This window comes from Maudiozyma barnettii (assembly GCF_903064755.1).
Source record: "Maudiozyma barnettii strain CLIB 1767 genome assembly, contig: KABA2_03, whole genome shotgun sequence".
In the NCBI taxonomy this organism is placed as follows: Eukaryota; Fungi; Ascomycota; class Saccharomycetes; order Saccharomycetales; family Saccharomycetaceae; genus Maudiozyma; species Maudiozyma barnettii.
The window spans coordinates 855,537-869,909 of NW_024545240.1; the positions used below are offsets into that span (position 1 = coordinate 855,537).

The window sequence follows — 14,373 nt, forward strand, 5'->3', positions numbered from 1 at the left end:
ATTCATAGTTTGGATGGTCAATGTAAAATAACCCAACAGTTATAAATTCCTTTACCCAACAACAAACCATTTTTTAACTAAAAAATGGAACTGTTATTGTTAATTGACCACATACTGTCAATATTATACCCTCAAAAAGAGACTTGATTGAACCACAACAATAACAATCAAATGTCTTAATTACTCATAAAAATTGAAAATTCGGAAAGGTTAGTTCTAATTCTCTTCGAATTGAATCATTGTTGAGGATCAGTTCTGGAATGAAGGTAAAGGTACATATATAATGAGCCTAAAATACTCTTGTTTCTATATAAATGGTGTTATGGGCATTTTATGAATCTTCAAATATTTCCATTATCACACAGACATTAATAATGATATATTTTATAAGGACAATCAATGTAACTCTTATTTAATATATACATTATATATAATTTGAAAAGCACAATATGAATGAATTAAGGCTAATCTAGATTATCCAAATAATCTATTAATGCCTCATCATCTTCAAATTTTAAAATTATATCATTAATAATATTTTGTAGCGGCTGTAAAATATTCTTATTCAAAACTGCAGGTCTTCCTTTCAAATCATCCTCTTGGATTTCATCATATAGCAAAATATCTTCCTTCAAAGAGTACAAATTAATTAAATATAACTTTAACTTTTCAAAGATAACAGTTGCAACAATTATGTTTCGAAGTTTTGATTTTGCTGGAAAATTGATTAGTAACTCTGGCGTTTCCATGGCCATTTTTCCATGTGAATACGCAATTTCCTTCATTTGTTCATATTTGGTGTCAATTTTTCTTATGAAGATTAATAATTCATGCTGATCCTGAAATCTCATAGTTGAAATATTGGAGGCAATATATAAAACGATATGGACGTTCTCATTCATCGTTGTTTCGTTCAGACATGCACCAAGAAGCATATCAACAGTGTTTAATAGACGTTTGTTAAACTTCGCAATTGATCCTTTTGAAGTCGTCATATTCCTCTGCAATAATAATAAAAACTGGTCGTTTTTGTAATATTCTGTCGTATTACAATCTGTTGCATACTTGATCGCAAGTAAAACGCCTTTTGGTAATCCGCTGTAAACCATAGTTTCATATTTCTCCATCAGCATCGTAAACAAATTGATTGTAATCTTTTTTATGTAAGTGTTTGTTGATGACAACAACGCAACTACGGTCGGTACACATAAAGATGGATTGGTATAGCCATACTCAAGAACTAGTTTCAATAGTCTTATACCTACCAGCGCATTTTTGAACTCTGTTAATAAACATATTCTGAGAATGTTTTGTATGTAACGAGCGACCAGTGCAGTACAAATACCATCATTTAAAAATTCTGTTCTTTGGTTCATTTTTGTACGTTTTTTTCTTTGTTTATCTGAGGACATATAAGAAGTTTCACCGGTTTGTCTTAAGCTATGTTTCTCCTCTTGTACAAAAAAATCGTAAAAGCTCTCTAGAATAACTAATTGAATATCGAGATTTTTACCTTTGAACTCTGTATCTAGTATCTTCAAAATATGTTTTGAATTAAAAAGTCTGGGGTGGTTCCCACATAGTTTAGTTAGATTTTTAATTGCTATTCTTCGAATGATGTGATCAATATCCCCCTTTGAAAATATTAGCATGCATTTGGCAACATATTCGTACACCGGTTCACCATCGGGAACATAAGATATATGTATAACAGTTGTATCAAAATTGGTAAACCTGGCAAATCCACTTGCCAAATATAATAATCTCTGCAGTTTGCTATCTAATGACAGTTTATGAAGATTGTTATTTGCAAGATTAACATATGGGTTAAGGAGTGTAAAACATGAAGAGCATGCCTTCAACAGTCTTCCAAAATCATTTCGTTGTCTTGCAACACACCATGCTAAAGGGATGGCCTCATCGATTTCTTTCACGGTCATTTTTGGAAGAGCGGTAAGCAATGTTGTCTCTAATTCAAACAAAAATTTTGGTTTGAAGTTTGTCAACTGTTGCATTGAATTTTTGTATGTATGTAATATGTGGAAGTAAAGGTTGCTCCTGGCATCAGTCACCATATACGGATAAAGTCCGATGATATGATCCTTACTGATAAATGGAACAACAGAATCGGAAAATAGCGATAATAAATTTAATAATTTCTGTTTCTCGGGATTGATATCATTATCATCTATGTCCTTGGCTTGCAATTCAATTATCATTTGTACAAGATTATTAGTAATGATTTTTAAATTATCTTTAATCTCTGTGTAACGACGGACTGAATGATACTCGTCATTCAATAGGTAAAAGTTCAAAAACCAGCTAAATAAATCTGAACATTTCTCACTTAAGGAAATAACACCAGACATTATTTGTATAATTTGATAGCATGTCTCATATTCTTTTTCGGGTAAATTTCTTAAATCTGTCAAAATTAATATCCACTTCCCTAGTATTATTTCTCTGGCTATGTCAATAATATTATCTTCTTCATCTTCAATTTTCATTAGAACTCTTGAAAAAACGTATATCTTTGTCTCCTGGTCTATGGTTTCGTCGTATATTTTTTCATTGATACGAAGAATATGTCTTCGAACCTGCAGACTATCAGAATCGTAATTTATATTGATTTCCTTATAGAAACGAATATATGCTGAACCAATTGAGACCAAATCAAGAATTGCGTCCTTAATAGATGCAGCCGTAGGGTTTCTCAGCAGATCTGTTATAGTCGTTCTGACCATAGGGCTGGATAAAACATTATTATCCTTCGTAATAAGTACAGATAAACTTTTGATAGCAACAGATCTTAGCTTAATTTTGTCTTCGTCTAAAATAGATAAAACCAGCTTAAGATATGGTTCGTATAGGTTTATTAATTCAAAACTATGCAATATCGAGTAGTAATGGTATTTAACAGTTTCTGAGGTTATAGCAGTGGGTTGTTCAGTTGTATCGTGAATTAAAGTGTTCACCGCATTGAATATTGTTATTTTTGTTTCTTGCTGGTCAGATGTCGTATCTTTCATTAAATCATATAACTTTAGAAGAGAATTCATTTCCATACAATATGTGAAGTAGAATGCTGATGACCTTGATGTATATTTCTTGATATAACTAACATATTTTGAAAATGAGCCAAGCCATTGGGGAAGCATATCTGGGTAATTACAAATCTTAATCAGATTATTTGCTTCGTGTACTTTAGTTTGCCTTTTTATGTCAAACGTTATCCCCGCTATATGTCCTAACTGTTGAAGACATGTTGTTTCGATATTAGCATTATATTTCCTGGACGACCCAAATATATCCAACATTTTATTGACAAGTGCGCTAAGTAGATTCTCTGCTACAGGATAAGTACCGCATAATAAAGCATTAGTTAGATCCTGGACAATATTCTCGAGACAGTGACGATATTTTGCAAGGTGATGTATCAGTTTATTGAATATGAAGTCGATGGTACGATCAATATATTGCAGAATTTGTTCAGAAGAAACCTTTTTATGATAATTCAATACTTCAATAATATTGTTGTCGACTGCTAAAATAGACTGAATGTAGTCATAGTAGTTGATAGTTTCCAACATTTCTAGAATGGTCAGAGATAAATGCGTAATAAATGAATTATTGTCGAGTCTCGCTAGTTTTTTCTGCAATCTTTTTTGAGGAAGTCTCTCCATTTGTGATAGTAATTCATCTATAATAAATTCTCTTTGATTTGGTATTTTTTCAAACAACGAAATGAACACCCTTGAACATGTCAATTTAATATTTCCTAGTGTGGTATTTATTATCGTGTTTGAACCAGATTGTGATGTCTCTTCCATTAGTAATGAAGAGAAAACATAAACAAGTCTTGTAACTAATCCGTCATCGATATGCGGTTTTTGAAGGATGTATTTTGGTATCAAGGAAAGGGTATTATCGAAAAGTTGTATCATTTCTTCATCATCTTTGTTTTGTGTATCTTGAGAAAAATCTGAACATTCAGTAAGAAATTCCACAGGTTCTAGTACGAACTCTTCAAGATATAACCTATTTTCTTCAATATTAAACAAAAAGATCGTAAACGTGACATTTATAGATAAAAATCCAATTCTCTTTAGCATATTGGTGTCAAAATCTAAATTAATGTATTCTCTAGAGAGCCGTATATTTTCTGTTGATAAGTTCAATAGTTTTATTAAGTTCTGGACATTTAATTTAGGCCATATTTGTGGAATCTTTGAAATGTTTTGTAATACAGTTATAATTTTTTTCAAGCAAAATTCGGTTAAGATAAAATGGTCCTTACCTAGGGAGTACCATAATTCTGTGCTTCCTTCGACTTCATCGTTCGTATCGGCAACTAGGATTTTTACGAGTTCTTCAAAATCCTTCATATATTGTAAACCAATGCTCTCCTGATTCAACGAAACATTGGTAGATAATTTAGTCTTTTTTGATGGTTGTTCACTTAAGATATTCTCAGGAAACGAAGTTTCCTCTTCAGTAAGAACAACTTTTTTATTAACTATTTCCGAAACTGTGGATGTCTGAACTATATGTGAGGCGTCAACATGGGTTTTTCTGGAATTCATATATTGCAAAGTTGCAGGTGAGAGATCCTTCATTAGAGTGGATTGATCATCGTGGTTCTTTTTCTCGGTTAATTTAATATGTTGGGGGTATATAAATTTCAGCTCCAACAGATCTTTATTAGATGGTTCAGTTGTTTCTGATATTTCTGACTTTATCATATTAGTAATCTCATCGTTCCTGAATAAGCCGCCTGGGATCTCAGTTGCCAGATTTATTGTTGGATGCATGTGCAGATCGTTTATAGAAATAATATCATCTTTAGGTATCAAATGATTGATAGGACGCTTACTGATTGCATTGACTATCCTTTTAGGAACATCATTGTTATTCTCACCAGGGAAGTTTGCCATAGCCGCCAAATATAAAAACAGTATAATTCCTTACGAAATTTGTTAATACTATCGGAGATTTCTCAGTTAATTAACAAACTGAAACCAAGATCCGAGTAGGGTGCAGACTTACTATACTGTATTGCTAAAGAAAAGTTGGATGTAATATGTGTCAAATATCCCACCCAACTTAATATATGTTTATATGAGAATTTTAAAATGAGATGACCTTTATATTTTTTTTGGTTCCCTGCGTAGCGTTTATTTTTATCGTGCAAATAACGCGTTAATTAACCCGTATTTGATCTATTTACTTTATATACTGATGGGAGATGGAACTATGCTATTTAAAATAAATATTGGGCCATCAATTTCAAATTTGATTTATGGTTATCTGAAATTATCTTATGTCTTTCTTATGAGTCATTTTCCATGATATTACCATCAGTGATATGGGCAAGTATACAATCAGCCAGTCTAAACATCAATATCTTGTTGCATTCTTTACTGACACAAATAGAATTGACAAAATCTCGAATATCCTCTTTCGTTATGTTTAATATTAGGGTCCCTTTGAATATTTTGCATACTTCCCATAGCTCTTCTATTATCTCATTCTTAAATACTTCAAAGTCGCCCCCTGTAGGTATCGCAGTTCGTGGCCCCATAAGATTATCGTGTGGAAATAATGTGTGCCTTATAAGTCTCGTTAAAGACGAGACCGTGGTTGAATCCATTAATTTTTTATATATTAAATTATCTAATGCATTATTAGAAATCTTGTTTAATGTAGTAGATTTTGAGAATATATTTTGTAAAAATTTCAGTGTTGAGTACAGTAAAGGTTTTCTTATTTCTAATTGAAGTAAGTCAACAAACCATGTATGGGTAATATAATTGTTCATTACTGAGTCATAATTGCTCTCGTTATTACGATTATCGTACGATAAAATATAGGTTACCATTTTCCTTACTTGAGAAAGTTTTGTCTTTATCTTGGTCCAATATTGTTCATGTGTAGATAAATCTTTTGTGTTCTTCCTCTCCATTATTTTGTTACAACATTTTGAAATACTCCTTAAAACATAATAAGGTTCTGCAACACTATCAAATACCCTCCCGAGTAACAACTGATTGAATAGCGCATCTATAAACGTACCTTGAAGAAGTGATGTGTTGTTCAAAGATCGTTGTATGAGAATTGTTATTACATAGGGATATGTATCCTCTTCATATAAAGTTAATTGGGAGTATCGTTTGTAGATATCGATATGATTCATATTATATTTATCATCAATGGAACGCAAGGCACATATATGAGTTGATAATAATAAGGGAAATTCATTCAAAAGAATAGATTTAATATTTATATGTGATTTTTTTCGAAGATAAGATATAAGCTTTTCGACAATATTATATATTTCTGTTGCAAACTGTGTATCTTTTGTTGGAATTTTGGAGCCATACCAATGACTAATGAAGTTTTTGTAAATCAATACTACCAACGCCATTATTTCTAAGTCTGGTGAGGCCTTTAAATTCCTAATTCGTTGATGCAAAGATGAAGGTAAGTAGAAACAGCACAACTGATGCAAATATTTTGGAGAATCTTTGGAGTATTTTGAAACAAAGGGATCATCATCTACCTCTGAAGTGGTTGCATTAGTTAGTACACCATCTTTGTTTATTAATGCACTCTTATTCTGACGAAGATTATTCCTCTGGTATCGTTGTATAAACGTGGAATTTGTGTTGTATAGTACAGTAGACATGTATTTAATCGTCGTAATGGATTAATTCCATTCGAAATAACTTACTTTGAAAATTATGTGTATATTAATGTATGTTGTTCTTGCTGTTGATGTTTTTTTAAATCATTTTCCTTTAATATCTTAAAGGTTTATTTTACTAAACATAAAAAACAAATTGAAAGGTCAATAAATTTGTCCGTTTTATCAATGCGAGTGTTATTCTGGTTTATGTGTGGTCAAATACAATATTCATTAAACCAGAACTTCGATAGGAAACGCAAATGCAATTCAAATTGCACGTTTAATCATGCAGGATATTCATGTTTTCTTTTTATATAATACGTATATATATATGTAAGGTCTGGGATCAATGAGTATATCATTGATAGAAAAACAAACCTATGTAGCGGTGGAATGCCAGAATATGAAGATTATGAATTAAGCTTATTTGCCCACAAATAGGATATATAAGCTAATCAATCGAGTAAACGTATTCTTGAACTCTCATACATTCCAACCAACCCAATATAATGTTTAGGGTTACCCAACAGTTCCACTCTATTACCTGACAATTTCAAGAATTCCGTTATATATACAATTTAAATGTACATCAATATTAATTAGTAAATGCTTTTGTTTACTTCTATACATTTTTTTAAAGTATCAGCACGTTTACACTTTGGCTTTGAACGATAAATTTTAGACGTATTGCTGTATTTCTCCAAATTAGGGCTTTTTCAAGCCCTTACACATATTAAGGACTTTCAAGCTTTAGAAATTAATCGGTTACTTGAACACCTTTGGTGTACAAGACCAATGATTCATGTTACGGAGAAAGACGCGATACACCTTTTCTTAGTATATGGTTTAATTCTAATAAGGTCAGAGCATTACTTTACAAACGAACTGATATATGAACTGATATATTATGCTTACAGAGCCCCAAAGTATTGAATAGTAACTAACTACGAATAGAAGTGTTAGCATAAAATACCCATAACAATACCATTATTTCTAAATTGGAAAATGATAGAAATACCGAACCACTTACATGCGGCCATTGAAGATCCAACAAGATTTCATTACAAACAGGAATGGCTAGAATCCACAGAACCCGGAACCGAAAACATATTTGAATTATTTTCGTTTGGTACAATAAAAGATATTCAACCACAATTGAATCTTACACCTGCGATGTTCAAGAAATTGCAGCTGTTGACTATTGTATCAATGGTCCAAACCCAGAGAGAATTATCATACACCTATATAATGGAGCAATGTAAAATATTTTCGACAGATATAGTGGAACGATATCTAATCGAACTTCGACTTTTTTTCAAAGTGAAACTTGACTCTATAAGACAAGCTGCACAAATTCTGTCAATCTATGATTGTCGAGATGTATATGATAATGAAAAACCATTGCAATACGTTTGTATCCCAAGAGACAATAAGGATCAAATTATTGAGAAATTGAAACAGTGGCATGGAAAACTTACTGGTCAGATCAAAGATCCAAACTAAATGAAGTTATTTTTTTTCTTTTTAAAATAGTAATTCTAGGAATATATAAATATATAAATATATATAAAAAAATGGATATACCATATCATGGTCATCATTAGTAAAGGTAGCAAACGATGAAAATCCATAATATAATATTGTTATTCCTCATAAACGTAAGGAGAAACAAAAATAAATAAATGTAATAGAATAAATTACGAATGAATGACAGGTTTCTGATCTATGCCTATTTAGATGATTCAGTAACTTCTTTAGAAGTAGTCTTCCCAGTCCATAGAGAATGGATTAAACCTGTAATACCTTCACCTTCACTTTCTAATTTATAGATACCTAACAATGAGATTAAGGAACCACCTCCTAACAAATATAACGCATAATTATGGAATTTACCGTAAACTCTCTTTGGGATATAATCTGTGATACAAGAGTGGAATTCCATGTAACAATAACCTAGTAATGCTACAGAAAATACAGAATCATATGTAGTCGATAATGGGCCTGCAATTAATGCAGTGGCAGCCAATGGTAAAGTAGCAACAGCAAATGTTTTTTCTATCCACCAGTGAATTGGTCCTTCCATCTTCGAGACTGGAGGTGGAACATATGGGTCATTTGGTGTACCAACAACACCACCTGGTTTTTGAGGTAGGACAGGTAAGAATGGAATAGTTAGACATCTTTTTGCAGAGCTTTGGAACGTCCTACGAGAAACTAGACCAAGAGATCTGTTTAATGGAGCAAAACCTGTTCTAGACAACATCATCATAAAAATGGAATGTATAATATTTATATGTAAATGTGTTTTGTATATGTTTTTAATTTAAAACTCTTTTAAAGGCTATAAAAATATATATTAATTAGGCCTCCTCTCTATTTCCTTTAATATTCCTATATATATATGTGTATATTTTATATACACATATATAGGGAAAGTCTTTGTCTACTCCTTCCCCTCTCTGCGTCTACATAATTTCGGGTTCCCCGATTGCCGGAGTTCGCAGTGTTCTTTGATCCTATTGGTTGGGCGCGAATGGGGTCAGTGAGACTCACTATATAAGCAGATTAAGACGATCAAAGGATTGTTTACAATGAAATAATGTCAAACAAACAACACTTTCGAGTGAATTAATTCGCTATGTTCTTTCCATTTTTAGTTGCAAATATATGAAATAGATAAAATGTAGATATATAAGTATTTATATGACTAAAACTTCTGCTTCCTTTTATTTTTACGGATTATGTACAAAACATCTAGTTCAGAAGCTCTTCAATGACTCTATTGATACTATCGTTATCGTTAGGATCCAAAGATTTGATACCTAATCTCCTGAGTACTTCGATGATTCTATCCTTTTGAAACCCTTGAGATTCAAATTCCTGTACCAATTCCTGACTGATCCCATACAAATCAGCCTCATCTGCGTTATTTGCATTAATCCCATCATTATTACCATCATTATTACCACCAGCATACAATTGTGTCCAAAGTGCAGCAGTTTTATTGAAAGATTCTCTATCTTTCAAATAATGTTGTGCGACTTCAGCGTCTTGAGGATCACTAGGTTCAGGTGATTGCAACAATGCTTGCAACGATATCAATGCACTCTTGAGCGTAATTACTGGAGACCACGCGTTCTTCAGGATATCCAGACAAATAGCACCTGTCACTGAAGAAATATTTGGATGATATACTTTCGTATCGAATTTCATCTTTGGTGGTTTGAATGGATATTCCATAGGGACTTCAATATCCACTACAAATGTACCATGTTCGTAAGGTGTCCCCGGAGGACCTAGAAAAGAACCCTTTAGATGGTGAATGTCTGATTCACTGACAAATTCCAAAGTGATGTGAGCTTCAGGATCATCTTGGATAGCTTGCATCTCTTTCATAATTCTTTTGGCTCTCGACATCTTTCGTATACGTATATTATGATTTTACTAGGTGTGTATGAGAATTCTAGTACCACAGTTCTTTGTATCCTTCCTTGTTCAGTGGCAATTACACTGTGCAGTTTTTTTGTATCTAAATATTTGTTACTTACCTAAGTGAGATCTAGAATAATGTGTACTCAAAGAAAGCTGTATAGAAGTAAAAATCAACAATGTATAGCTAACATTGACACAACGGGAAAGCAGCAAAACGATATATTTTCTTGTAATTAAATTTGTAAACAAAAACTGAGAAACCCGCGAAATGAAAAAGTACCCGACACACCAGCCGTGGAAAATGATAGGGTGGGACGTTACCCTCTTGAACCAAAACATTAGATACATATCTTTGCCACTGGTTTCTTCATTGCGAAACCATAAAACACACACCACCCGAAATGGGGCACACACTGTTGTCTTTACACCTCTGACATGCTGCTGATAATTGATATGCACTAGTTTTGGTTGTTGCCGATATCATGTGTGACGACTGAAAATTTTTCTAGTTACTTTATTTCTCGGCGATGACAAAAATGAAATATTTTTATTTTTTACTGTTTTGCAATGAGACACACACAACTAAACGATTTGGTGAAGTCATCGCATACTGAGAGGTCAGTTGCAGAGCTACATATATTTATATATACCTATGTATTACAACTACTCATTTAGTAATATTCATTTCTTGTATACGTTCATTATCGTCAACTGTATTACAGATATATACATATATACATACACTCACACTAATACATTCCCAATATGGTTGAGGATTCAAGAGTTAGAGACGCTAAAAGAAATGGTGAGCAACGTGCACTACCTGCATCGTTAGTTCCTGAAGCTCCCCCAGTGCTGACATCCCGTGATAAGAACACTAGAAGGATGATCGTCGTCCTATCCGAGGCCTCATTGGAGACACATAAGATTTCCTCGGGTCCTGGGGGTGATAAATTTGCATTGTTGAATTGTGATGATCATCAAGGTATCTTAAAGAAAATGGGTAGAGACATCAGTGAAGCAAGACCAGATATTACCCACCAATGTTTGTTAACATTGTTAGACTCCCCAATTAACAAAGCTGGGAAATTACAAGTTTATATCCATACAAGTCGTGGTGTCTTGATCGAAGTGAATCCAACTGTACGTATACCTAGAACTTTTAAAAGATTCTCTGGGCTAATGGTACAACTATTGCATAAATTATCCATCAGATCAGTAAATTCAGAAGAGAAATTATTGAAAGTCATTAAAAACCCAATTTCAGACCATCTACCAACTAAATGTCGTAAAGTGACTTTATCATTTGATGCACCTGTGGTACGTGTACAAGATTACATTAGTAAATTGGATGACGATGAATCTGTTTGTGTGTTTGTTGGTGCAATGGCTCGTGGTAGAGATAATTTTGCTGATGAATTCGTAGATGAAAAGATCGGTTTATCCAATTATCCATTATCTGCATCCGTGGCTTGTTCAAAATTCTGTCATGGTGCCGAAGATGCATGGGAGATCCTTTAGTATCTACCTATACAATTTTCTTTTCCGTCTGTATATGTATATTTAATAGAATTTCAAATAGATAAACGTTTTTTTTTGCTTTTTGCTTTTTGCTTGTTGATTGGGCTCAATTGGTTGCAGTGATGATGAAGTTGGTAAACCTCTGACATTTTTGAAACTTGGCTCGTTTGTTTTGCTCTTCGCGTATTTATGTGCGGCGATGCCTCTGACATTTTAAATTTCAAAACTAAAATTCGTAGGGAAAACCTGTTACTTTCAGAAAGGAAGATATACTTGAATATCCCATAGTTCACATAAAAGTATATATATTTATATTTCAAAAATACAACGTTTGGCAACTGTTTCAAATAAGTAAAACGATTATTGATAATTTTATATTCCTCAAATATTTAGTTTATATAAAATAATACCTTTCTACAATATTACCTAATATGAATAAAAGAATACTCATTTAATTAATCCATCATTTTATGTAATTTCTTCTTAAGATGACAAATGATACTCTAAAATGCGTGTATTTACAAATTATTTAAAACTAGGCGAGGCTTTAACCCAAATATGGATTAATAGATACACATTGGTGCTAATTCTAGCAATTCTAAAGCTCACATTTTTCACCAAATCTTTGGTATTAGCATTAAATAATTCAGAATCTTACATTCTTTCGAATTGTTCTACAATTGATAAAATATACTCTAGCGTGATTGAAAACACACCTCATTATTTAGGTTTGATGGGGAACTATATGGTGGAAAAATCAATGATTGCAACAGTCAAGGCCTCACTTGAAACGTTGACACTTCTAGTTTATGCTAGTGAAGAATTGCTCACATTTGTAGTAGATTTATATTTGGGAACTTACGCCTGTTTAATTGTAAGTGCAATTGATGGCACAGTGGATGTAGCAACAAATACTACGGAAAAATTATTAGGAGCAATTAATGGAACTGTACATAACATTGCAAATGACCTTGATGATGGATTGGATGATCTAACAAAGATCATTAATAAAATTTTAAGCGCAGCCTCAAAAGTTGAGAATTTTTTTACTGATGATGACGATGATGATGACAGTGATAGTACCACCAATAAGATTAAAACCGTAAATTTGACCATTTCTAGTTTAAGGAATGTGTATATCCCATCATCGATAAATGATAAACTAGAGTCGTTAGCTGCAAAGACACCTAGCTTCGATACATTAAAGAATAAAACAAAAAATGAACTTTCAATTCCATTCATTTATGCTAGAAATGAAGTAAAAAAAGTGAATGTAACCAATATATTTAGCAATAAAAGTTTACTGTATACCCCACCACTTACTGATATCAATCTGAATGGTACTGGAATATGCTCGTCAAATAAACCAGAGATTCAATTAATATACAAAGATTTAGTTAAAAGTGTTAAAGTTGTAACTACAATTTTTATTGTATTGATGTCAATTGCAGCCGTTGTTGTACTTATCCCTATCGGATATGAGGAATATTGTAAATGGTCAAGGTTAAGACAACTAAATGATACTTATTCATCGAAAGAATCATACTACTTATCTGATGATATCTCTGCTGTTAGCACATTAAAGGAACCTCTCGATGATACACCAGATATAATATCAACTTATTACACTATATTTAATAGATGGCAAACAAGAATATCCAAAATGTTCCAATATTTATTTACATTAGGAAACAGATCTAATATGACGAAGTTACAAAGGTCTAAATTGGAATGGTTTACTGCATATATCACTTCTGAACGTGCATTAATAATTCTAGGAATTGGTATAGTGGCCCTTTTGGTATGTATATTCCAATTAATCATACTAGCTGTGTTAAATAAGAAACTCGATCCTTCAAATGGAGCCACTATGACGAATAAAATAAAAACATCATTAAATAGTAGTGATACCTTGAAACAAGGTTTGACCACATGGGGATCCCAAACAAATTTATACATAAACTCTACCGAATCGTACATCAATAAAGAAGCCTTTGGATGGATCGATGAAACCACATCAGCTATCAATAAAACCGTGGCTACAATGATTTGGGATATCGATACAGCACTGGGAGATATGTTTAATGGGACGCTACTTTATAAACCTATGAAGACAGTTATTAAATGTGTTATCGAGGATAAACTGTATGCTGTCGAGAAAGCCATGACTTGGATAAATAATAAAGCTCATTTGAATATACCGAGGGTAAATGTGACAGAGCTGGAATCAAATATGTCGAACGGAGAATCGTCGCCCAACAGTAAATTCACTCAGATAGTAAACGAGTTAACAGATGAAATGAAAACAGGTCTAAAGAAGATAATACATGCTTTCCACAAGACAGCTATGATGGAACTTTACATATCATTAGCCATACTTGGTGTTTGGATCAGTCAAATCCCAATTGGGCTTGTAATATTGTTGATCAAGGAACAGCAATTAAATAGATATATGGTTTCAAAGTAAGTTTATACATATATATTCAATTTTTTTTATTTTTTAGTATGATACTGTATTCCTCCCAAAGAAAAACGAAATTCGGTTGTATGATAATAATAACATCAAAAGCCAAGCTTCATCTGAAATCTTCGAGATAGTTTTTGTGTTAATGAAAATTTGGCGCAGCATATCTCACTATAATCGTTTCAACATTGAAGGCAAAAAAAAGGTCATAACCTGGGGCTTATGTCCATTTCTGATATACACATGTGTATTCTACATCAACCACGTATTC

General features: G+C 32.6%; 7 protein-coding genes across 7 annotated transcripts; 3 read left to right on the forward strand and 4 right to left on the reverse strand.

Annotated features, from left to right (window-relative positions):
- Positions 1 to 464: 464 nt before the first annotated feature.
- SCC2 (cohesin-loading factor complex subunit SCC2) lies at positions 465 to 4,934 on the reverse strand (the record flags this gene model as incomplete). Its single annotated transcript, XM_041549848.1, has 1 exon — positions 465 to 4,934. One exon carries the CDS (start codon positions 4,932 to 4,934, stop codon positions 465 to 467), a length of 4,470 nt encoding a protein of 1,489 aa, XP_041405782.1.
- A 395-nt stretch (positions 4,935 to 5,329) lies between these two features.
- On the reverse strand, positions 5,330 to 6,685 carry NVJ3 (Nvj3p; the record flags this gene model as incomplete). The annotated part of the gene is made up of 1 exon (XM_041549849.1): positions 5,330 to 6,685. The coding sequence occupies one exon, from the start codon at positions 6,683 to 6,685 to the stop codon at positions 5,330 to 5,332; it is 1,356 nt and encodes a 451-aa protein (XP_041405783.1).
- A 1,005-nt stretch (positions 6,686 to 7,690) lies between these two features.
- On the forward strand, positions 7,691 to 8,188 carry CSN9 (Csn9p; the record flags this gene model as incomplete). Its single annotated transcript, XM_041549850.1, has 1 exon — positions 7,691 to 8,188. One exon carries the CDS (start codon positions 7,691 to 7,693, stop codon positions 8,186 to 8,188), a length of 498 nt encoding a protein of 165 aa, XP_041405784.1.
- A 226-nt stretch (positions 8,189 to 8,414) lies between these two features.
- SDH4 (succinate dehydrogenase membrane anchor subunit SDH4) lies at positions 8,415 to 8,951 on the reverse strand (the record flags this gene model as incomplete). The annotated part of the gene is made up of 1 exon (XM_041549851.1): positions 8,415 to 8,951. One exon carries the CDS (start codon positions 8,949 to 8,951, stop codon positions 8,415 to 8,417), a length of 537 nt encoding a protein of 178 aa, XP_041405785.1.
- Positions 8,952 to 9,439: 488 nt separating this feature from the next.
- On the reverse strand, positions 9,440 to 10,102 carry UBC1 (E2 ubiquitin-conjugating protein UBC1; the record flags this gene model as incomplete). The annotated part of the gene is made up of 1 exon (XM_041549852.1): positions 9,440 to 10,102. The coding sequence occupies one exon, from the start codon at positions 10,100 to 10,102 to the stop codon at positions 9,440 to 9,442; it is 663 nt and encodes a 220-aa protein (XP_041405786.1).
- A 780-nt stretch (positions 10,103 to 10,882) lies between these two features.
- On the forward strand, positions 10,883 to 11,638 carry EMG1 (18S rRNA pseudouridine methyltransferase; the record flags this gene model as incomplete). The annotated part of the gene is made up of 1 exon (XM_041549853.1): positions 10,883 to 11,638. One exon carries the CDS (start codon positions 10,883 to 10,885, stop codon positions 11,636 to 11,638), a length of 756 nt encoding a protein of 251 aa, XP_041405787.1.
- A 508-nt stretch (positions 11,639 to 12,146) lies between these two features.
- Positions 12,147 to 14,105, forward strand: PRM1 (pheromone-regulated protein PRM1; the record flags this gene model as incomplete). Its single annotated transcript, XM_041549854.1, has 1 exon — positions 12,147 to 14,105. The coding sequence occupies one exon, from the start codon at positions 12,147 to 12,149 to the stop codon at positions 14,103 to 14,105; it is 1,959 nt and encodes a 652-aa protein (XP_041405788.1).
- Between the last annotated feature and the right edge of the window lie 268 nt (positions 14,106 to 14,373).